Source organism: Equus przewalskii, unplaced genomic scaffold (genome assembly GCF_037783145.1).
Source record: "Equus przewalskii isolate Varuska unplaced genomic scaffold, EquPr2 ChrUn-9, whole genome shotgun sequence".
In the NCBI taxonomy this organism is placed as follows: domain Eukaryota; kingdom Metazoa; phylum Chordata; class Mammalia; order Perissodactyla; family Equidae; genus Equus; species Equus przewalskii.
This window is the reverse complement of record NW_027228757.1, coordinates 25,272-50,338: the sequence shown is the minus strand read 5'-3', so window position 1 is coordinate 50,338 and position 25,067 is coordinate 25,272. Positions and strand designations below refer to the sequence as shown.

Here is a 25,067-nt window from a genome sequence, read left to right as displayed (position 1 = left end):
TTTTACACTTTAATTATGATGTGTCTTGGTGTGAATCTCTTCGGGTTCCTCTTCTTTGGCACCCTCTGGGGTTCCTGGATCTGGATGTCTGCTTTCTTCCCAGGTAAGGGATGTTTTCAGCTACTATTTCTTCAAATAAGTTTTCTTTCCCTTTCTCTGTCTCTGCTCCTTTTGGGATCTCTACACCATGAACGTTGGTCAACCTGAAGTTGTCTCATGAGCCCCTTAGGCCATCTTCACTCTGTCTTTCTTGTTCTTATTGCTGCTCTGACTGGGTGAGTTTCATTGCCCTGTTTTCCAGTTCACTGCTCCCTTCCTCTGCTTCACCTAGTCTGTTATTGAACCCTTTTATTGTATTTTTCTGTTCAGTTGCTGTGTTCTTCATCTCCATTACTTCTAATTGGTGGTTTCTTATATTTTCTATCTCTTTCTTGAAATTCTCATTTTGTTGCTCTATTCTTCCCCGAGCTCAGTGAACATCTTTATGACCATCATTTTGAACTTTTTATCCATTAAATCACTCATCTCCATTTCATTAAGGTCTTTTTATGAAATTTCATCTTGTTCTTCCATTTAGAACATATTCCTTTGTTTCGTCATTTTTCTTGATTCTCTGTGTTGATGTCTATGCGTGAGATAAAACAGCCACCACTCTCAGGCTTAAAGGAGTGGCCTTGAGTAAGAGATGGACTTTATCATTCAACCCTGTCCTAGCTCTTGGTTGTCTCTCAAACCTTTTTGATCGTTCAAGCAGCCTACTTTATTTTTAGTGGATCCCAGTAGCCGAGCATGTGCCAAGTCCTGTCCATGTCCCAAAGCGAATGATTTCAGGCAGCACCCAGTTTCAGGCTTATTGGAAGCCCAACTCTGAGGCAAAATAGCTTTTGAAGTATGCAAATATGCCTCTTTCAGGAGAAGACTGGGAGATGGGCATTTCTGTCTGTTCCCTCTGCATTGAGCCCTGGGGTGATAGCCAGTTAAGAACTATTTCTTTCTTTGCTACCTTTGAACCTGTAAGCACAAGCCCTGCTGGCCACCAGAGCCAGGATTTCACTGCACGCATCCTCTGGGCAATAGACAGAGAAACCAGGGTACCAGATGTGTACACAAGCTTCTATCTTGGAGACACTTACACCCTGGGGGGGGGGGAGGGGCAGAGGGGAGCATGAAGATGGCACTCAGCAGCCTCCCTGCTATCTGGAGAGGACTGTAGTCAGACCCAAGTGTGTGTTTAATTAGAAGATTGCCCCTCAGGCCACCCCTATGGAGATAAGCTAACAGGCCTTTTCCACGAAACATTGGGAGTGCGTTTCAATCTGCTGCTGTCTCTTTTCTGTGCCATTGGGTTGATAGCAGGTTAAGAACTGTTTTCTGATTTTCAGTAGTCCTGTGGGACCCATCACCACTAAGTCCACAATCCACCAGAGCCAGGTAATCAAGAGGCATCCCCAGGGTGGCAGCTGCCAAAATCAGGGTGCCAGATGAGTGCACGAGCTCCCTCCAGGAGATACTGGAGACCTGGATTGAGACAGAGGGAGAGTGCAAAGATGACACCACCCAGCCTCCATCCCTGGAGAGCACCTTAGAAAGCCTCTAGATGTGTGCCAAACCTGAAGCCTGTCTCTCTGGCTGAAACTCCAAGTATAGCAAATAGGTGTCTTTCACAGAAAGACTGTGCTGTCTTTCAGTCCGCTATCTCCGTGCTGTGCCCTGGGGTTGGTAGTAGGCCAAGAACTCTCTCTCTCTTTGTTACAGTCCTATTAGACCCATGAACACAAGCCCCACTTGCTACAAGACCCAAGTGATCAGGGTGTGTACCCTGGGCAGCGACCACAAAAACTAGGGCACGAGATGTAAAAACTGGGAACAGATGCATGTATAAGATCCCTTCCAGTAGATATCCGAGCTCTGGAGCGTGGTTGAAGGGACTGCAAAGATAACACCTGCCCTCCAAGCTCTCTGCAGAAGATTACAGTTGTTGCTTAGATGTGTGTTGAATCAGAAGCCTGCCCCTCAGGCTGCGGCTATGAAGATAAGCTAATAGGCTTCTTTCACAGAAAGACTGCAGGCCTCAGTCTATAGCCTCTCTACTGGCCCTGACGGTTGTAGCTGGTTAAGAACTCTTTCTACTTTTCTTATAGTCTTGTGGGACCCACAAGAGTAAGTCTCACTGACCATCTGAGCCAGGCGATCTAGAGTTCTCTCTTGGGTGGCAGCTGCAAAAATTTGTGTGCCAGATGAGTGTACAACCTCTTCTTTGAAAGATACCGGCAAACTTGAGTGAGGCGGAGGGAGAGCACAAAAATGGTGCCTGCTGGCCTATGACTTTCAAGAGTGTTTCAGTAGCCCCTAGATGCATATTAAATTAGATGCCTTCCCCTCAGGCCAATGCTTTAAGATCAGCAAATAGGCCTCTTTCATAGAAAGTCTGTTCACTTTTCAGTTGGCTGTCTCTGTACTCGGCCCTGAGGGGTGTGATTCCTCATGCAGAAGCCCTTTAAGAACTGTTCCTCAGTTTGCTATTGCCTGTGGGTCTCATAGATGCAAGCCCTGTTGGCTTTCACAGTTAGGCATTTGGGGGCTTGTCTGTCAGGTGCAGGTCTTAAATGTTGGGGTGTCAGAGGTGGGGTTCAAATCCTTCCTTCCTTTGGGAGAAGGTCTGGGTTGTGAATTCCCTCATGATTGAGAATTGCCACATCAGTGGTGGGGTCTATGGTGAGATTGTGACTCAGCCTCTCCTATTCACTTCCTTGTGGATTGTTTTCACCTTCCCCCAATGTGAAGGAGCTGCTCACCTAGTATTTGATTCTTTTTCAGAGGAAATTATTTTGCATGTAGATGCAGATTTGGTGTGCCCCTGGGAGCATGTGACTTCAGGATCCTCTTACATCACTATCTTGAACCAGACCTCCGTTTATCTTTTGGTAATCTGATTCTAATATATGGATCTCTGAAATGTGTATCTCATTGAGTTTCCTACTTGGAGCTCACTGAGTATCTTGATTGTAGTTTAGAGTGTTTTCAAAAAAATAATATTTGAGAAATTTCCTGCTAACATTTTTAAATTTTTTTCTATGCTTTTCTGTTTCTCTTCTATTTCTAGAAATCCATTAGATATTTAGTGTTATGCTTGATGATGTCCAATAGGTCTCTGAATGTCTTTTTATTGTTTTGTATTATTTTTTCTTTTTATTCCTCAGACTGAATAATCTAAACTTACATATCTTCAAGTTCAGTGATTATTTTTCTGTCTGCTCATAGCTGCTGATGAGCTCTTCCAGTGAATTTTTCACTTCAGTTTTTGTATTCTTTAACTCCAGAATTTCTACTTGATTCTTTGTTACAGCTTCTATGTCTGTATTGATATTGTCTATTTGATACATTGATCTTACACTTTTCTTTAGTTCTCCATACATGATTTCCTTTAGTTCTTTGAACATGTTTAAAATAGCTGATTTAAAGTCTTTGTCAAGTAAGTGCAATGATTATGCTTCTACAGGGATATTGTTTTTCCCCCCTTGTGAATATATCCTATATTCGTGTTTCTTTGCATATCTTATAAATACCTTTTGGTCAGAAACTGATCATTTAAAATAGTATAATGTGGTGACTCTAAAAATCAGATTCTTTCCCTTTCCTGTTCTTGTAGTTGTTGCTGTCTGTTGTAGCTTTTCTTGTTTGTTTAGTTTATTTCTGAACTAATGATGCTCATTTGCATTCTTTGTTGTGTTTGTCTACTAATGTTCCTGCTCATTTGGTCTAGTAGTCTGCTAATGTTGTGCAGAGGTTTCCTTAAATGCCTCAGCCTAGTGACTCTCTCAGTCTTTGCTGAGGGAAAGTCTCTGTGTGCGTGTTGGTCTTATCTTCCATACTCATCCAGGCAGTGCTGTTAGACTTCAATTCCTGCTTGCACAGAGCCACAATCGTAGCCATAGGTAAGGATGAAGGCCTTCTCAGGCCTTTTCTGACATGCCCACATCCGTATGCATGTGCTTAGACTTCTAAATTCCAGGAATATGTCAAAGCTTTCAAAGACTCTATGGATAGCTCATTCCCCACGTTTGCCTTACAAGGTTTTAATTAGTCTATTTGTGTCAATTATTATCCACTATCTCAGAAAGCCCTGAAGTTAAACAATTGCCTGTAATAGCTTTTGTCAAATTCTGCTGGGTAAAGGGCTGTTCATAGTGGGAGAGCTCCAAGTTTAAGTCAAATACAGACTCTATTTCAAGTAGGGTCTTCAGGGGTACCACTAGACATGTCAAATCCTAACAATTTACTGGGAATGAGGCTTTGAAAGGGCTGTCTCTCGTGGCTGCAAGGCTGCTGGAGTTCACCAAGAATACAGACATTTATTTTTCAAGTGTACAGCACTGCCAGAGAGCAGAGAAGTGACTAGGAAAAGTTAAAACACAAGATGGCTCCCTGTTCTTATTGGGGTTAAGCCATTTTTCTTGAATAAATGCTCCTCAGGTTACTGCAAGCCATTAGTTAATTTCCAGTATTCTGAAAAAGTTTCTAAAAGGTAGGCCAGTTTTCTCACTGCTTTTATGAAGGAGAGAATTTTTGGAGGTCCTTACTCTGACATTTTCACTCTTCACATTTTAATATACATTGTAAATTTATTAGTTATTTTCTAATTATAGCTAAAGTTGCTCAGCATTTATATACTTTTCCCTAAATGACCCATTGAAACTAAACCTTATCCTGCTATGACTTTTTAAAGTTTTAGTTCTATTTATTTTTAATCAAAATACTAATTGTAATTATTTTTAATCAGAAAATAAGTAGTTGAATTATAGAGGAGGAAGGAAGGAAGAAAAAACAGATAGTGATGACTAGTGTGCACCTGCTGTTGTCTCCCTCTGTCTCCAGTCCAGCTCTGGGGCTGCCCTGCTGCTGTGTTACAAAACATTCATGGCTGGGCAGGTGGCTCTTCTCTTTCACCCAGACATGGTGTTCAGAAAAAAGACCATAATTCAGACCCTGTCCTCCAAACTCTCCTTTACCTAAACACCCAGCCCTCCTCCTGGGGATACACGTTCCCCTCACATCATAAAGTGGCCAATCTCTCTCTTGCCAGGGTCTTTCACACTCATGACTTGAATTTCTCAGAATCTACACCCTCCTTTTCCTCTAGAGCACATCCACAGCTGGGATGATATTGTCAGCTTGTGAGCACATTGCCATTTGTTAAAATATGACCTTGGATAAGTTATTTGATCTCTTTGGACTTTCAGGACGCTCCTTCATTAGTGAATGATTGCTTAGATAATATGTTGTTTTGAGGATTTAGTTAAACATATATTGTAGATTAATTAAAAGAACACATGGAAAGCCTCTGGCATACAGTAGATATTCAACAAATGTATTCCTCACACGATCCTCTCTCAACTGGGGTGTCCTGCCCTTTGGAATTCCAATAAAATAGACATTACCATCTACCAACTCCCTTGGAGGTCCAGAGAATTACCTACAATTTCTATGACTTCCTAGGAACTTATTTTCTCCTGGCTCAGATCTCTTATTCTTCCCGTGATCTCAGCTCACTGAACTCGACATTTTTCTTCTACCTGGCCCTTCCTGACACACACATTATGCTGCTGTAGATCCAGGTGTGCCCTCATCTAATTCCTCAAACATTCCTGGCATCAGGTAGTTATGTGTAGCACACTCTTACCAAAGGTTCTGCAGCTAGCATGTGAGCTTGTTTGTGTGTTAGACCTTGGCACAGGATGGCTGGGATGTAGAAATGAGGTGTAAGCAATTAGTTTGCATAACTCAACGATTCTCACATGAAGAGTGCTTTCACAGGAGGCATAGGGACAGAGAGGAAGGGGCCCTATGAGACTTGCTCCCCATCACCCCGAGAGTGACTAGTGGAGGAGCTGCCTGGATTTTGACTCCACACAAGAAGTTCCAGACCTCAAGACTCATGGACTGCCTTTTGAAGTGATGTCCTCATTACAAGGTGGGGTGGGGGAATCAAGCCAGTGTTGAACGTTCTCTTGTCTGGGATGCTGCAGAGCAGTTTAGGGGTTGAACAGACTGGAATTAGGTGACCTGCTTGAGGCCACACAGTGGGATTGGACAGCTGTGATGTTGGGGATTTTTTTCCAGAGTTTGTTGTTAAGAGTGCAGACCCTCACCCTTGATTTGCTGTGTGACCTTTCACAAGTTGTACAACACTTTAGGGCTTGGTTGTCACATTCAAAAATGGGTTACTATGCAGTGCCCTGACTAGCTTGAGTGCATGGTCATGGGGCCAGTGCTGCAGCTCCAGCCTTGGGGTGTTCTACGTGGGCAGCGGAGGGGGAAGCCTCGGTGGGGAGGAGAAGGACGCACTTCTCAGGAGTTAGGAAGATGGCGCTGGTCCCCTAAGGTAGGGGAGGCAAGAGTTTTCGGATGTTGCAAGTCTCCAGTCTGGGGGAAGAGTCCGGGGCCTGACCATCAGTAGGGGCAGTGAGTCTCAGGCAGCCTGGGGCTGTGGCCAGGAGGATGTGCAGGTCTCTGTCCCTGCTGCTCTGTGATAGTGGGAGCAGGGCTGGCAGAGGCTTAGAGGAAAAGCCTGGTTGTGATGCAGCTAAGAGCCTGTCAGTTTCTGTAGAGGTTAGTCTACGCCCTGTGTGGGGAGCATCACTAGCACTAGTGGCCGCCGAGAAAGCCATGTAGGCGCAAGCAATAGGCAAACGGCAATATGTGCATTGGGGTGTAGGGATTTGACATTTCCCACAAAGAGCTTTGCTGTTTTGCTCAGAGCTTCTTACTTAGGTGACTGACAGTTGAAATTTGTGGAAATCCGAATGGAAATTTGACTCATTAAGGTGAGGCTTAGCCCAGCCAGGCTCTAAAAGAGTGACCTCTGAGCTGACCACACTGGCACTGGTGGCCAGGGCTGCCTGGGGCAGGCCGTTGACCGGAGAAGCAGGTGAGGGTTTTGAGTGGGTGTAGGGCTGGAAAGTGTGAGATCACTACAGGGAGGGGACTCTGCAACACTGGGCCAGGAGGATCATAGAGTGAGGCTGTTTATAACTGGTTCTGAAATTATGATTGATGTCTTACTGTAGATACCAGGGATGATAGGAAAGAGCTGAATGGCTTACTCTAACTATTGGGCTGCGATCCCAGAACTAAAATTTAGCTCCGCCCTTGGGGTGGGGAAGAGAGCAAAGGGCTTGTCTGAGTGAAGCTTTTCCTCTGCTTTTGTCTCTGCCTCCTAGACGCTTCCTCTGCAGCGGAACAGGCTGGCAGGCAGCCTGCGATGGGGCCCTGCTCAGAAGACCCCCCCCTCTGCTGGGCCTCCTGGCTCCTGGGCTTCAGCAGCCTCCTCCTCAGTGAGTGGTCCGGGCTCCTGGGAGGGAGGGCAGCGGGGTGGAGCAGGGGGGCAGGGTCTCCCTCCCCTGTCTGCTGTCTTTGGTGAACAAAAGACAAAACAACTCTTATAATTTAGCAAATGTACTGTCCATGGGTGAACAGAAAGAACAAATGGCTTTTTGGTTGCGTGGAGGCTGGGAACCCTGAGGTCCCAGCAGTGCTGCCTTAAGGGGACCATTACCAGAGAGGCAAGGCCACTTCTGCTGCAATAACAGTGAAGCCAGGGGAGCCTGGAGCTCTCCAGGGATGAGGGATGGAGACAGACAAAGAAGCTGCTCCTGGGGACAGAGTGCGTAGGAACCAGGCACCCCTGGCCTGAAACTCAGAGGGGACCTGCCAGCTTCAGCAGCTGTCGTGTGGAAGAGAGGGCTGACCTGGCACCACCATGTCAGAGCTGGAGGAATCAACTGTAGTCTGGGCTTCTTGGGCTTCTCCTCTTCAAAAGGAGAGTGAACGAGCAGTGCCCGCCTGGGTTTGGGGCTCAGCTCCAAGCACCAAGTAGAGAGTCCCTGGGAGTCTCAACTTTAACTTCAAATTACTTGTGAATTTTACATTTTACTACAGTGTTAGTTTTCATCTTAAATGTTAAGAAGTGTTTATCTTCGGGTAAAGTGAATCCTCTAGGAGGATGCCTTTTTCCTGCCTGTGGGTTGCATCTCCCAACACCACCAATGCTGTTCAAGTCCTGGAGACCCCAGACTGAAAGCAACATTTTAGAGAAAAACTCTGGAAAGAAAGGAGGTACCCAGCAGTTTGAGAATGATTGAATAAATTGGGCAGCATCTGTCCCATGGAATAACAAGGAGGAAAAAAAAAACTGAATGACTGGTTGTCTGGGTGGGATTTCCAACTTCCATGAGGTCGGATATGTGGATTTCCATGAGCAAGATGCGGGACATTGAATACCATGAAATTCTCATTTTGTAAATGAACAGGAGCCTCGAAATTTAAGGGTGTCTGTGTATCTACGTGTTTATAACTGGAGAAAATGTGGAAAGAAACAGTAGACTGCTAAGGTGGGTTCTCAGGGAGGGTGAACTTGGGGAGGAGACAGAGGAGGAGGAAGTAGAGAGGGGAAGGGTTCAGCAAAAAGGGAACTGAAAGGAACACTGTGCTCAGGACGGCCGGATATCTCATCTATGACTTTATCGGAGATTTTATGTTTACGTATAATGAAATTAAGGAAAGAAATAGTGGGAAAATAACAACCATTGAATTAGGAATTTAAGTGAAGGCTGTGAAAGCTTTCATGGTTGTATTTTTTTGTGCTAATATCCCAGCCACTATACGAAGTTGCAGGGAATTATATGAAATTTACTGGATTAGAGAGCATCTGTACACAGAATGTCTTGAATTCGTGATGTGCTTTGCATTAGACCCCTTTAACTAGGTAACGTAGTGTCAACAGTAAAATGTCTGCTTTCTCCACTTCTTCAATTTTATTTAACTGGAGAAGTTTGTTAAATTATATAGAGTTTTCTGCAAAGGCCCGGGGTTGTAAGATTATATAAATAGAAAGAGAGAGAGAGAGAGAGAGAGATAAAGATGGGGGTGGGGGAGGAAAAAAGGAGGAAGGGTCAGAAAACTGCATAACATTTTATGGTGATTTTTGAGTGTTAAACTTTATATTGTTTAAATGAATTTTAACTCTATCTTGTTTACCACCATGCGCTCCCCAGTCTTTATTTTCTTCTTCAGGATTAGATCCTTTGTGGACCAGAGAGCTCTTGCTGCCTTCCTTCTCTTTCTAAGAATTCGTCCATCTTCCTCACAGCTGGTGCTCCCCACGCAGCTTCTGGGGCCAATCCTCCCGCAACCTGAGGGCTGAGCCACCTCTCTCCCTGGGTCCCTCCTCTCTAGAAAGTGGGGAATCTGGCTTGGCTGCTGTTTAACCCTCCCCTAGCCAGAAGCCCCTGCTCTGCTACCCCTCTAATTCTTGCTTCCCTTTCCCGGGAGAGGGAAGTTGGAGGGTGAGACTCCGGGACCTGCTCAGATCCTGGCATCAGACAGAGTGCTGGTAGGGAGGAGCCCTGGGGAGGGCAGGGAAAGGGTGGGGGAGCTGGTGGGCAGCTCCTGCAGGGGAGAGTACTGGGCGGGAAGAGAGGAGACCCAGGCTCCAGGCCTGGCTCTGCTCTGTGTGACCCAGGACAAGGTCACCCACCAGGGAGCCTCCTCCTCTGTGAAAGGAGGGCCTGGGCAGATCCCCTCTAAGGGGATGATATTCCTGAGTCCACCCAGACAGGACTCTCCTGTGGCTGCTTCAAGGCCGCTGCTCTCTCTCTTCATCCCCCCCTGTCCTATTCCTGTGGCCTGACAGTGATGGCCAGCTGGTGAGCCTGTTTAGGGCACCTTCAAAGAGAAGACCCCTGGCAGTCCCTGTGGTCACTTCCTCAGCTCTCCAAGGAGGGAAGGAATCCTCTTCAAGCCTTGTGTTTGGGATCCAGCCTGGCCCTCTGTTTTTCCTGTCAACTGCTCCTGAGAGGGGTCTCCAGACCACCTGGAAGGAAGTCATCTCCTTCCCCCCAGTGTGTGCAACACTGCAAACCCTGCTCAGGAAAGCTCACTGCAGCTGTGCTCCTCAGAAGCGGCTGACTGAGAACCTCGGCCAGAGCTTCTCAGTTTCTGTCTGTGGAGCAGAAAGTATCAGCTTCTTTCTCTCTGTTTCCCCGGGCTGACCCCCTCTTACCAACGCTGGGAGAAATAGACAAACACAATGGGGTCAGAATTACTGTGAAAATCACTTAGGAAGGTGCCACCCTGGCGATTGAAATGCTGTTTGTCAGTTCGTCCATCTGAGCAGCTCCCCATTGGAACAGGATGTTTCGCTGAGCCCCAGGTTAGATAGAGCACTAATGATTAGTGTCCATTGCTGTGTCCAAAATTGCACACTTCAATGTGTGATGAACTCTGAATGCCTTGATTGGCTGAGGTGTTAAAGAATGCTTTAATTTCACTTGTTAATTAATGAGGGAACCGGGAGGCTGTCACAGCCTGTTCCAAGAGAGTCTGAGACCCACACAGGCCATCAGGAAGCTGGAATGAATGTACAAACAGAAACCCTGTGTTTACAGAGTTTATGGCATTTGTGGCTATGCAGAGAAAGGTCTGGAAAGATACAGGTCAATAAGGAGGCTTATCTCTGACAGGAGGCACTCTTGGAACTTTTACTTGAATCAACTCCATAATGCATAAAATAGTTTTTTATGAACACATAATACTTTTAAGATTATAAAGCAACTCACTAAAGAAAGTGGAGAATGCCCACACCAAATGCAGTTGATAGTACTAATTTTTTCAACCCAAGCTTGGGATAGCATGTAGCCTGTCCTTCCTCCATCTTTACCACTCTCCCCTGCAGCACAGATGTCTTCAGGTACCTGATAACATAGGAGCTGACAGTGGCCATGGAAGCCAGCTGCTGTCTACACAGCAATAAATTTCCTTTCAGTCTGAGGCCTTTGGTAAACAAGAAGGCCTTGGCTGGACTTTGACTCCCTATAGCCGCCTATGGGATTGCACCCACGGGTGTCTGAGCCCAGCCCTGTACCCAGGGCGAGACCCCTTAGAGGGGCAGGTAGGGGAGAGGAAAGGGCACCATCCTGGCACCTGGGAATGTCTGGTTCTGATCCCAGGTAGGCTTGGTCAAGAATCATCATCATCGTAGTGAGCTGGAACACATTTGTGGATGAGTTATCGAACACTGCTGAGAGCTTTTATCTTCTTAAGTCCCCACAATGATTCTGTGAGGTGAGCACGGTCATCATTTCCATTTCACAGATGAGAAAGTGAAGGCCAAGAGGTTGAATAACAGCTCAAATCTCACACAGCCAGGAAATGGAGACCTGGCCTCAAATTTAGTCTCACTGGCTCTGAAGTCCAAGTTTTAGACCATCTGTTGTACTAGATCACCCAGTCTGACACTTCAGGACATTTCAATAAAACATACTTTGAAGTGGGACTGAGAGGCTGTGAGGACACTGTGGGTTTCATGTGGTGCAGCTACAAGGTGGTGGAGCCTCCACCACGTATGACAGGCCCCCTCCCTCCCTCTCTCATGGGATGTGTGGTGTAGGATACAAACTCCCCTTTTAAGACCCTGAGGCACTGTAATTATTTGTTACCACAGCCCAGCCCTGACTACTACACTGCCTGGAAGGAAGGGGAAGGGAGAGCAACCTTGTTATTGTATTAGTTATCCATTGCTGTGTAACCTGTTACTCGAAAACTTGTGCCTTAAAACAATACCATGTACAGCCTCACAGCTTCTGTGGGTCAGGATCCAGGGGTGGTTTAGCTGGTTCTCTGGCTCAGGGTCTCTGAGACTGAAATCAAGGCTTTGGCGGGGGCTGCAGTCAGCTCAAGGCTCAGCTGGGAAGAATCTGCTTCTGAGCTCACTCGTGTGATTGCTGATAGGATGCAGTTCCTGTGGCTATTGGACTGAGGGCCTCAGTTCCTCCCTGGCTGTTGGCTGGAGGCTGCCCTCAGTTCCTCGCTGTGTGGGTCTCTCCACAGGGCAGCTGACAACATGGCAGCTGGCTCCATCAGACTGAGGGAGAGAGAGAGAGAGTGCGAGAAAGACGGGTCACAGTCTTGTATAAGCTCACATCGCTAAGTGACATCCCATCACCTTTGCTGTATCCTGTTCCTTAGAAGTGAGTCACCAGGTCAGACCACACTCCAGGGCTAGGTGGTTACTAAAGGTGTAAGCATGAGGAGGGAGGGGTCTTTGGACCCACCTTGGAAGCTGCCTCCTACAGATATGCTCTTAGTATGTGTCAGAAAATGTGCAGGTGCTTTTGATCCTTGAGCTCATTTAATTCACACTTTCATTTTGAGGCAGGTACGGAACCTGACTGCAGGTTAGCACGTTTAGGTAACCTGTTCAAGGTTACACTCCACTGGAACCGGGACTTGATTCCAGAGTTGCTTCAAATTCATTGTACTAGGCTGCCTTCCAGGAATCAAAGGAGTACATTGGATGGATTTCATTAAAAAGATGGGTCCACTTTTTAGCCTGCTGTCATAGTGCTTAAGTTTGCACACTCCGCTTTGGCATCCAAGGGTTCACGGGTTCAGAGCTTTGGTGCGGACCTACACACTGCTCATCAAACCATGCTGTGGCAGCATCCCACATACAAAATAGAGCAAGATTTGCACTGATGTTAGCTCAGGGCCAATCTTCATTTCCACACACAAACACAAAAAGATGGGTTCTGTGATTCTCTCTATTATTCTTGATCGAAGAACACTCACGTTCCTGTTTCCAATGCCCTAGGTGTCTGCAGCACTGGGGTCAAGAGTTCTGGAGCACATGGTGCTGGAGTTCAGGATTCTGGATCCTACGTTTCTCTGAAGAGGATCCGAGGAGGTTCTGTGTGGTTTCATGTGATCAAGGAGCCAGGAACTGAGCTGGAGGAGATCGTTTGGGCCTTTGGCCCTGCCCTTAAATATCTAGTCATGCTGAAAGTCCGTAATGGGGCAGAAGAGACTCCAACCTGGGTCAAACTACAGGACAAGTACATGCAGAGGGTCCGTGTGCCCAACATGACGTCCCTGAGGATTGAGAACTTGACCCGTGAGGACAGTGGGCAGTACCGGGCTCGAGCCAGCTTAACTGGGGGAATGGAATCTCACCAGATTTTCGACCTCACTGTCTATGGTACGTGACACCCCCTCACCTCAATCCCATGGCTATGACCTTCTTTGGTGCCTAGGAGTTTCGCGTGGGCACCATTTTGCAGGACTCCTTCCTGACAGCAGCCTTCAGGCTCTATTTTCCCCCTTGAAATTAGGGTAAGTGGGTTCAGCACAAATGGAGAGCAGAGCTGAGATTCACACCAGGGAAAGAATCACTTCAGTGTTTTGGGAGATAAAAATAGAGTTATGGGGGAAATGGAATTTTTGCCGTAATACATTGTTCTTTAGAGGATTCAGTTGACTTAATTTATGTGTTAGTTTTCTATTCCTGCTATAACAAATTATAGTGGCCCCCCTTATCTGTGGAGGATACATTCCAAGACCTCCAGTGGATGCTTGAAACCGTGGATAGTACCGAACCGTATATATAGCATGCTTTTCCTATACATACATACCTATGATAAAGCTGCATTTATAAATTAGGCACAGTAAGAGATGAGTAGTAACTAATAATAAAATAGAACGATGATAACACTATACTGTAATAAAAGTTACTATAGATCTTTGCAACCTCAGCATATGATTTTTTTCTTTCTTCATTAAGTCAAGAACTGTCACCTTTTCACTTAAAAGAATTACTTTATGTCTTCACTTTGGCATATCCGAGCGTCACTACTCTTGATCTTTGGGATCATTATCAAGTAAAATGAAGGTTACTTGAACACAAGCACTGAGACACCATCACGGTAGATCTGATAACCCAGCTGGCTGCTAAGTGACTGATGGATGGGTAGTGTATACAGTGTGGACATGCTGGACAAAGGGAAGATTCATGTCGCGGGCGGGATGGAGCGGGATGCCGTGAGACTTCAACACATTACTCAGAAAACTATGCAATTTAAAACATGACGACTTTATTTCTGGAATTTCTCATTTAATCTTTTTGGTGTGTGGTTGACCGTGGCTAACAGAAACCTGGGAAAGTGTAACCGTGGATGAGGAGGGACGGCTGTACTACAAACGTAGCGGGCTAAATCCACACAACTGTGTTCCCTTACTCTGCTGTGTGTAGGTCAGGAGTCAGACACGGGTCTCACTGGACTAAAGTGAAGGTGTTGGCAGGGCTGTGTTCCTTTCTGCAGGAGCCACGGGAAAAAACATTTTCTTGTCTTTTCCACCTCCTGCTGGCTCCCTGCATTCCTAGCTCTTGGCCACATTCGTCTGTCTTCAAAGGCAGCAATGGCGGGACGAGTTCTCCTCACACTGCATCCCTCTGACTCCTCTCCTTCTTTCTTCTACTTTTAAGAACGCTTGTGATTACATAGGTCCCATCCAAACAATCCAGAATAATCTCTCTATTTTAATGTCAGCTGATCAGCAACCTTAATTCTATCTACTACCTTAATTCCCCTTTGCCATTACCTAACATATTCACAGGCCCTGAGGATTAGGATGTGGACATCTTTGGGCGGGGGCACTGTTCTGCCTGCTGTAATTCAGAAATCACGTGTAGTTCATCCTCCCTATTCCCTCTGCTCTTCCTCAGCCCCAGCCGGAGGCCAGCCTCACTCACAAAATCCAGCCCTAAGAACTTCCATAGACGTAGGAGCAAGTCTAGCCTGCCACACTTCTGAAGACCTCATTTAGCACCTCTTTCTTTCCCTACATTCCTCTCCATAGAGAAATATCCTGCTACGGAGAGTGGCTTTGACAGCTTTAGGTCTCCATGGGATTTCTATGATGTCTGGAAAATATGTCACTTCTCCTCCTCTGTGTACCACAAGTTCAGTGGCATGTTCTAATCACATTTGGGGGTGTCGTCCCTAGTCATAACCACTGCATCTCCCACATCTCTCCACTTTGGGGCGCATGGGGCCTTTCTTGGGACTCCCAGAGCTGGCCAGACGTCCTTGTTCACTGTGGGCTGTGTAGTCCAGGCATCATCTCAGCAGGAGAAGCAGAGTGAGAGCCCTGGACCAGGACATGTCCTTCATTCCACTTCTTCTCCTTCTGGGAAAGACCCAATTTCTAAAAATAGTGGGCCTTGGGTGGGTGGAGTGCTGGCTTTATTTTCTTGTGGGAGATTTTAAGACTTTCTCAGTCTAGTGCAGTCACATAAGGCTTAACTCAGTGGCTCCCTTCCTTCTTGTCTCTTGCAACATATTTAGCTTTGGGTAAATTTTATTTCCTCTATAAAATGTCTCCCCTTCCTAGAGGGAGGAAGACAGAGCTTCAGTGAGATAGTGGATGAGAATGTGCAAATTGTAGTGTTTTCCACTCATGTGTGACTCCATTCTCTTGTCCCTCCCACCCCAGAGCCTGTGCCCCTTCCCCAGATCCTGGTCCAGTCAGTGTCTACCACAGGAGGCTGGTGCAACATCACCCTGGAGTGCAGGGCTTCAGGGGTCACAGAGGACATGAACGTGACCTGGGAAAGCAAGGACCTCCCAAGGGAGCTGGAACCAGCCCGCAACTCCTGGACCCTGGCTGTGAGCCTGCCTCCGAGCCCACCCAATGCCAGTCTCACCTGTGTGGTCAGCAACTCGGAGGACCAGAAAAATGTCACCACATTCCTTGGGACACTGTGTGCCCATGGTGAGTACAACATGCCAGAGGTGAGGCGCACTGTCAGAGCTCAGGAAGCTCTGGGGTCTGAGGATTCTGGGCTTTTCTCCCCACCATGTTTATCAGCACCACCCCAACCTGGCCACCCCCTACAGGAGTCTGGAGGCACATCCAACTTGTTTCTGCTCTTAAATGACTCTCACGTCTGTGCCTCTCACCTCTTGCCCCTGCTGGTGGGCAGCAGCTGTCCAGCACCTCTTCCACCCAACCCGTCCTCCACAGGGAATGCAGAGTGGTCTTCGGGAAAGAACCTGGAATGCGTCATTTGTCTGTGTCGCCTGAAGGGTTTGACCTCCAGGGACTCCCTGTAGGATTCAGGGCTCTGATGCTCCTGTGCCCATGTTTTGGTCACTGACACTCACACTGACCTGTTTGCTTGGAGTCCCGACTGCCTTCTGCAAAGTTAGAGCCTCTGGATGTGCTGTTTCCTCTACCATCATTCCTCCTACCTTTTCCTTCATTTCTTGCCTTATTCTTTCTTTTTTTTTAGTTGAGGAAGATCAGCCCTGAGCTAACTACTGCCAATCCTCCTCTGTTTGCCAAGGAAGACTGGCCCTGAGTGGACATCCACACCCATCTTCCTCCACTTTTTTATATGTGGGACGCCTACCAAAGCATGGCTTTTTGCCAAGCGGTGTCATGTCTGCACCCAGGATCCGAACCGGCGATCTCAAGGCTGTTGAGAAGCAGAACGCGTGAACTTAACCGCTGAGCCACTGGGCTGGCACCTCTTGCTTTATTCTTATTGAAGGATTTCCCTCAGGCATGGCTGAGTTCAGTAGCATGTGTGCCATGCTGTCACACAGAGCTCTGTGCTGGGTTTAAAGCTCTGTGGTGGCCATCTTGAAATTTCAGACAATCTTTGAACACAGGGCTCCTCATTCTCATTTTGCACAGGGCCCTGCAGGGTCTATAGCCATCCTGCCCTCCAACATCACCTTTGAGGTGGGTCCCTGGCCCCCTACTGAGCGGCAATGCTCTGTATTCTACCTGTCTCCTCCAGAGCCTGGAGCACCTTGAGAGCAGGGGCCCTGTCTTCTTCTCCTCTGAATCCCTGTGCGAAGCACAGCTTCTGGCACAGTTTGTTCTGCATGTTCCGTTGAATGAACGGATGACGTAGTAGCCCTGAGTGCAGCCTCGCCCCCCCTAACCTACCCTGCATGAGCTGGTGGAGGGATCTGATGTGTCAGCATCACAGAAAAACCCCTGTGACCCTACCCTCACCTCCAAACAGGACCCTCAGATAAAGTTCAACACTCAGCGTCACCCACTAGACCCTCTGAGAGCAGAGTCCTGCCTCCCTCTGACCTTTCTTGTGCAGCTCCTTCCTGCCCTGTCCTCTCCTGCCTGCCCCAGTGGGGTGCTGGGGACTCTCAGGGGCTGGCTTTTTGACACAGTCATATCCTGAACATGGTGCTCCTCCTTCCTGGAATGATGAATATCTGGTAAACTCCTATTCCTCCCTCAAGACTCAGGTTACCCATCACCTCCTCTGGGAAGCCTTCCCTGAAGACCTGTGTACAAGGTGTAAACTGCTATTGCACTGCGATCCCTCTGGCTGGCAGACTTTGTTATTCTCTCAGTCTTCCCTGCTGGGTGACGAGCTCCAAGGGCGGGGACCAAGTCTTGTCCATCTCAATATCCCAGGCAGCAAGCAGGAGCTCGGGAACTGGTTGAATGAATGAATCTCTGTGCTCCTGCCTCTTCGGCTTCTGATCCAGGACCCTCAGACTTCTCTACCTGCTCTCTCTATCTCTCCTTAGCAGTGGGTATCTAAGTTCTCTTGTGCCTTAACCTTCTTCATTCTTTCTGCTTGAGGGGAACAGATTCACAGGGACAGGCCTCAACAGGCACCCTCAAAGCCATCCTTGGGGCCGTCGTGGCTGTGCTACTGATCCTCGGTGTTGGACTGTACCTTTGGAAGACACATGAGAAGAAGAAGAAGATGGAGATTGGAAGAGGCAGGTTAACTTCTCCTTTCTGGCCCACATACCTCCCCTGCCCCACTTGACCCCTGGCACCCTTCCTCCTGCATTTTGCTACTCAGGGAATGCCCTTGAGCTTCATAGCAGTGCGGGAGGGTACAGGTTTCCAAGGCCCAGATTCCTGATCCAATCTATGTGTGACTCAGGTGCAGGACTGCAGGAGGAACACAGGAACCAGGATGATGACATCCAGTATGCAGAGCTGAGCCTGCAGGAGTCTCGAGGGGGCAGGGACAAGGTGAGAGCTGGGAGCAGTGCCCATTTGGGCTCTCCCACCCTCTGTGGCTGAGTCTGAGCATTTCTGGCCCTTCTGTCTCTAACTCCTTCCTGATAGTCACTGGTATTTACTAAGAAAATTTACAACTGGGGCCAGTGTAGCGCTGGGCACTCTGGGGGAATTCACATGCAGCTCACGTCAGCAGCATTGATTCCCTGTGGGTCCCTCTGGGATCTCTCTATCCCTCTGCTGTTCTATGAATCTTCTGTCTCACATTCCTAGGGTATGGGTGAACGACGTCTACAAGAAAAGGAATCTCTCACTACTGTCTACAGTGAGGTCCAGAAGCCAGGCCCGGCCAGGCCATGAAGATAAAGAGAAAACAGGAGAATCAGCATTCCTAGGACACCTCCACACTGAGCTTGATCCCTGCAGACACCTGCCTCTTCCAGCTCTGGTCCAGCTCCAGCTGCTTCTGGTCCACATTCCTCTGACACTCATGTCTTCAACTCCCTAGGCTTGTGTAGCCCTGTCATTTCCTCTGACTCCTACCTAAGCTGCCCTCCCACTCAGGACCCTCACTCCTGCAGGACAAGTGCTCTTTCCCTGTCATTGACTTGGCTCCTGACCCCTCTCCTCCTGAAGATTCCCCAAAGGAGACCCTCCTGATTGTGCTTGTGTTAATCCCTACAACCTCTGCTGTGTGTCTTTCTGAGAACATGAGCACAAGTGTGGGGACTGTGTAGACATGTTGACCAGACCACAAAGGAGGGAGTGAGGCCCTTAGTGCCAGATGCTGAGTTCGGGATTAATGGAAGCAGCACGGGTGGGTGGGAGCCCACAAAGGCAGTGACTCGAGTCTTCCTTTGCAGCTTGTGGAGGGCTCCCTTGGGGGTGTTGGGCAGTGTGTGTGTGTGTGTATGTTGGGGGGAGTGTCTAGTGTACGTTACATACTGGCCAGAGCACTTGTTCTTGGCCACCTGTGTTAACCTGGACCTCGGCCTCAGTGTCAGCCCATGGATCCCAAACCCACTTTCCTGTGGAGTGGGAAGAGGAATTTGTACTGTTTCAGGCCCTTTCAATTCTTCTGTTTCTCAGAAAATGACTTCAGAGGCCCAAAGCTGGGAGTTGCCCTCTTAAGAAAACAGCTTCATCTCTTCTCCTACCTTGGATAGGGGCACTTGGTAGTTGGAATGGATGTGCAGTGACCTCCCACCCTCCTTGGTGGGGCTGTTGTGGGGTGCGAAGCTTGTCGAACCAGCTGTCTCCAGACTCTTCTGCTGACTCTCAGCCCCCCACAACCATGCTGGCCTCAGCCCCTAGGTCAGCCCCTCTTTGCTCACTGACATCCCTGTGTCTAGAATGACAGTTCTCTCTCCCTGTTCCTTGCTCCCATCCCTGTCTGTTGAAATATTACCATCCTGCCTGAAGCCTCCTTCCAAGTCACATGTTCTATGGATCCTGTCTGGTCCAAAGGTTTGGAAATGGTCTCTCCCATGTCTGATATTTTCAAATGCTTTGGATGTAACTAAGGTCATGGCCACAGTCTGTCCTGGATTAGTCATGAGTCTTCCCTGCTGGACTAACCTGGGGCTCCCTCAAGAGGGTGTCAGGGCTGTAGGAGGCCAGGAACAAGAAAACAAGTACCTGTCTCTGTGAAGGGTCTGGGCCACCCTTCCTCCCACAGGAGCTCAGCAGACTGAGACCAAGAGCACAGAGGCTGCTGCAGGTCTTTCTGGTGGTGGGTCCATGTGGAAGCAAGAATGGATGTGATGACCTCCCATGACCCTGTCGATGAGCTCTCATGACTCTCCCTGGCCCAGAGATCTGAGGTGGGGACTTCCCTACTCCAGCTCCAGCCTCATGTTGTCTGAGGACCTGATTCAGCGTGCACTGTTGTGTGTAGGAGCTTCTCTCCTCCATGCGAGTCCTTGCCTCCTGAAAGCTTCTGCCTTCTGCCTTGGATCACAGCTCTTGGGTCAGAGATGGACCCACTGGTACTATAAACTGTGGTACCTTGTCTCTTGCCCTAGATTCCTGGGTCTCTTGGTTTCCCTCCCAGTCAGCTCAGATCAGCTGCTTCATCCCTGACCTCAGAGCAAAGTTCTGAGCCACAGGCTTGAGCATTATGAAGCAATGCTAGGAGCCTGCTGGATGGCGCATGGATAAGGGAGGAGTAGTGGGATCCATAAAAAGACTGTTTCTGACCTCTTTTCCCTTAAGCTGAGCAGAAAGCTGAGAGACAAAAAGATGACATCTCCTCACTGGAATTTTCTCTTGTCATGCATTGACCCCACCTCTCCATTGAATCTGCTCTTGTCCGGGTTGTCAGGAAACTCCGGGTTGTTAACTCCAGTGGTCAATTCTTAGCCCTCATCTCCTGTGACCTTTCAGCAGCAATGGACCTATACTTCCTCGAAACACTGTCCTCGCCTTTCGTTCCCCACTCGCCATTCTTTTCCTCCTACTGAGTAGCTGCTCCTTAGTTTCCTTTATCAGTTTTTTTCCAATCTCTCCAACCTCCAAGTTCTGGGATATCCCAGGGCTCATACCCAAACCACCCAGACCACCTCTCTTCACTACCTGCACTCATTTTATTTCTGATGTTATGACCACGCACTAATCTCTGGAACCTGTGACATTATGACCTTATGTGGCAAAAGGGACTCACAGATGTGATCCTTCCCTGGACTCCACATCATAAATTCCCAACTGTTTACTTGACATCTCCACTCGCATGTGTAACAGGCGTCTCCAGCTTGACACGTCTAAATTCAGACTCCCCAAACATGCTGCCCATACAGTTTCCCATCCCTAAAATTGTCACCTCAATCCTTCCGTTTGTTCTGGCCACAAAACCTTGGTGTCATATTTGACTTCATTCATTTTCTCATACCCTACACTCTATCAGCAAATACTGATATCTTTTCATTCAGTACATATGTTCAAATATTTATATATCCATATATATTGATACATATATTCATAACAAAATACATCTCACCTCCCCCCTGGCCCCAGGTCCATTTCTCACCTGTATTATTGCAGTAACCTCAGTCTCCCTACTTTTTACTTAACCCCTTAACATCTGTTTTTGAAATATCATCCAGAGTGGTCTTTTCAAAACCTAAGTAGCATCGCATTACTCCTTAGCTCAGAACTCCCCTTGGGTCCAATTTATCTGTAAGGCCCTGTACCATCTGACCTGATCTCTCTTGCTCCCCTCCTCACTTAATTCACTCTAGGACACTGGGCTTTTTGTCCTTCCTTCAATGCACCATGCATGCTCCTGCCTCAGGGCCTTCGCTCTGCCTAGAATTCTCTTGCCCCAGCTGTCTGCCTGTCTCATTTCCTGACCTCCTTCAGGTCTTCTACAAACGTTATCTTCTCGGTAGGGTCTCCCCTGACCTCCCTACTTAAAGCTGCAAACTCCTCCAGGCGCCATCCTTCTCCTCCAAACTCTGTTTTTCCTCATTGTTCTTCAAAAGGCTGTGAGTCAGGGGGCGTTTAATCTGGGCTGTAGTTTAAAGACAATGGGAATGGAGGCCTCAAAGTGTAAACTGCAAATCCTATTATGCAAATACCATTATTCTTCCCAGGAAACTGCAACACTGATACTTAATGAACCTGCTCCAGGTCACATAACTAGGAAGTGGCAGAGCTGGGATTAAATTTTGGAGTTGGATTCTAAAGCCCCCACTCTTGACAGCTGTACACTGGTTAAATAAGGTGTAGTCTGTCCACATGGTGGAGCACTATAGATGTAATAAGAAGGATAAATTGCATCTTTACATATTTAGGTGGGAAACTGCCCCTGAGATATTAAATGAGTTAGCAGACAGTATGTATACTATTAACCTGTATTATGAATATATACAACCATATTTTTATGTTGGCATAAAGGAAGTCTAAAAGCTGATATGTCAAGAACTTAACAGTGGTTATCTTCAGGCACCTGTTTCTTTTTCTGTATCATCAGATTCTCTATAACACTTATCAGGAAAAAGATCATCTATTACAATTTTTGAGCAGGGCAGTGACATGAGCAGGGCCATGTTTCAGACAGATAACACCACATATGTGCCAACCAGAAGCACATCATCTTGGAAAGTCGTTAAAGTATTTATGCTCATTTTCATTTTCTATTGTGTTGAATTGATGCCTTCGGAATCTTTATTGAAATAATCCTAAATATTTCTGGATCTCTCTACACAGGACAGGCAAAGAGAAAATGGTGGTCTAAGTGATTCAAATGGACACTCCCCATGACCCAGCTCACCAACCTGGCTGTTCATCAGATCAACTGGAGAGCTTTTAAAAACAGAAGCCTGGACCCTACCTCCAAACTGGGGATCATCTGTATTTTTAAAAACTCAATAAGTCATTCTGATGCATGACCAGGATAGAGAACTAAAACATTGATCTACATGAAGCCTTCAATAAATTCAAATGGGAATGCACATGGCAAGGAGAAACTGAGTTTGTCTTTCAAGATGGTTCTCCATGTGTGCTCAGCACGCAGTGCAGGAAATGGTGCTTGAGTGAAAGAATGAGTGAATGATGAGATCCCATGGGTTGGAATTACTTTGATGTGCTCACCAAGGTCCAAAGTCTGACACACTGTAGAGGAGGAAGACATTTCCTCTACCCACTGTGGGTTCTTCTGGCCGGAGAATGAATTAAATTCACATGAGACAGAACAAAAGGAGAAAATTAAACAAGGCTTTATAACATGTATACATGGGAGAGGCTCAGGCAAGCTGAGCAACTTGCCAAAATGGCTGAAGTCCCCACCTCAAATATCATCTGAAGCTAATGACAAAGGAGGTTGTTGGGGGTGGAGGGGGAGTTGATCATGGGAGATTACCACAGAAGTACAGTAAACAAATGCAGATTTAAGTCCTTGCCTTTGGCATTGATTAAGAGTTTCTAGAGTTAAGGTCATCCTCCCTTCTTCCTCATACAGAGAGGGAGACACCTATACAGATGGAGATATCCTTTACAATGCAAATATCTCCTAACAAAGGGCGAGCAAGTTCCACTCCTCAGAGCCTCCTTCCCATCTGCAGTTTATTAAAAGTAACCAGCCCCAAATAATCCTCATGCCAAAGAGACATATCTTGGGGTGGCCAATGCCAGTACCCCACAACACAAACCCTGAGCCTGAGCCCAGAAGCTCCATTTCATCCATCGCCCTGTGTGATTTGCCTTGGAGATGCAAAATCTTGCTAACAAATGTCAAAAGACACTGATAGACAAAACCAGAATGCTGATTTATTAATTTGTAGTAAGAGGCACACTTGCTAACTGGGCTGGATGGTCCTGTTAGCCTGAGCAGTATGTTTTCTCCCAAAGACAGGCCACATGGGAAACTACGTTGTCACTGGGCTGCCTGGGGAGCCCTGAGTCAGGACAGATGAGTAGACGCTGCTTGTGTGGATGCTGATGGCTTTCTAGTCTGAGCTCTTCATCTCCATGGTGGGACGTACCTGCCCGGCGCAGGGGACTCTCCTGCCTGTCTGACGGAACGTTTGTCTCTGTCGCTCACCTCTCTTTATGCTCCATTTCTTATTAGCCCTCCTCGGATTGACATACTTTTCTTTGGTCATGTTCATTTGTGAGATTAAGTCTTGCCTGGGTGTCTGATCTTGAATGTTTGTACCTCTCCTGTGATCCAGGTGTATGATGTTTTATTTAATCTCCAAAAACAAACAAACAAACTAAAAACCAAAGAAATACACACACTTATTATCTCTCATTTCCCAGCTGTAGTGGAGAGATTGGAGGGAGAGGGAACCCCCTCAACATACTGCATACCACCAGCTGAACCACCAAACTGCTTTAGCAAACAGACCCAGAAAGAAAAGCCATGAACTGAGCAATGGGATTCCACAGCTCTCAGGGCCAGAGTCTTCACCTAAGTTATCACAAGCCTTTCGGTGAGATCCTCTCATATTTACAGCACCAGAACCAGAACAACAACTAGAAAAACTAAGAGAATGTAATATTAATTAATGTCCATTCAATTTAAAAATCTTTATGAAATTGGCAATTTCTAAAAAAAGTATGGATTGCTAAAATTGATCTACATGTGTGTGTAAAGCTCAAAAAATCAGCACAGAAAATATTGTAAAACTTATTTAAATATTTTCCCCTTAAGGGCATAAGAGCCACATGCTATTACAGGTAGATTCCTTCAAACATTAAAAAATAACACATTTGCACTCCAACAAATGTGTTTTAAAACTTGGCAGAATATAGAAAGTATCCATTTATGATTTAGAAAACTTGACAAAGCACAAGAAAAGACAGAAGGTCCCAGTGCAGTTGTCTGGCTGCTCAGGTGCCTCTCTCTTCCATTCTGCTGGAAACCCTTCTTGTGAGCTGAATTCTTGGCTTCCCAAGGAGCCTAAAGAGAGAGGCCTTTTGCCAGCACCGTCCACAGTAATGGGGGTATAGAGTTCTAGTCCCTGTCAGGTAAGAAACGCAGCAGAGCGAGAGGCTTCTGGGTGACGGTCCTGGGACTGGCCATGCTCCCTGCGGTGGGCTGGCTCAGTGCGAGCCCTCCACTCCACCTGGTGGTTCTGGGAAACTGGGATGTTGGGGTTTGCAATAATCCTATGTGATTTTGCTGCAGAGAGTTTCCTAGAATCTAAGAATGCCCATGTTGGAAGCAAACTCACTGTGGAGTCCTGCTCCATCCTCTGCTTTCTAACAACCCACCAGGTGACTTTGCCTGTGGTTACATTCCACCAGTGACAGGGACCTCACTGTGTGCCAAAGCATCTATTTCATTTTTGGATGACTCTGAGTACAGAACTCTCTCCTCAAATGTTGAGTCAAAACCTGCTTTTATCTTCAAGTTTCCATCTTCAGGTTGTTTATTACAGAGATGATTCCTTGTCCACTTAATGGTCCTTCAAGATGGATTTAGGACAGAGCAGAGACAAACATCAGTGCCTGGCATAGCTGTTCTTTGCTCTTCCTAAAAGCCCCGATTCCACCCATCCCCCATAGTTTCCTGGGTCACATGCCAGCCTTTACTGTCTCTGATTCATGTCACCTGGTATTGTCCCAATGGCTGGAGATGTTGGATATCACATTTCCTGGGGGTGATGAGCATCAACCTACCGCACTCCCCATCTCCTGGGAAAGGAGTGTCTCAGGAGCTGGGCACACTCACCCTGCTGGGCACTTTCTTGATCAATAGACTTCCCCAGTGCCGTTGG

General features: G+C 47.1%; 1 protein-coding gene across 6 annotated transcripts; it reads left to right on the top strand.

Moving 5' to 3' along the window:
• LOC103567522 (SLAM family member 9-like) lies at nt 1-22,298 on the top strand. 6 transcript variants are annotated; one of them, XM_070608527.1, is made up of 8 exons: nt 1-103; nt 7,221-7,334; nt 12,650-13,033; nt 15,328-15,606; nt 17,463-17,597; nt 17,768-17,859; nt 18,121-18,664; nt 22,054-22,298. In XM_070608527.1, exons 1-7 carry the CDS (start codon nt 16-18, stop codon nt 18,205-18,207), a joined length of 1,179 nt encoding a protein of 392 aa, XP_070464628.1. In that variant the 5' UTR covers nt 1-15; the 3' UTR covers nt 18,208-18,664; nt 22,054-22,298. The 6 variants fall into 6 exon arrangements, with proteins under 6 accessions (XP_070464628.1, XP_070464629.1, XP_070464627.1 ...); XM_070608528.1 differs by having other exon boundaries at nt 18,121-19,161; XM_070608526.1 differs by having other exon boundaries at nt 18,121-19,670.
• Nucleotides 22,299-25,067: the final 2,769 nt, after the last annotated feature.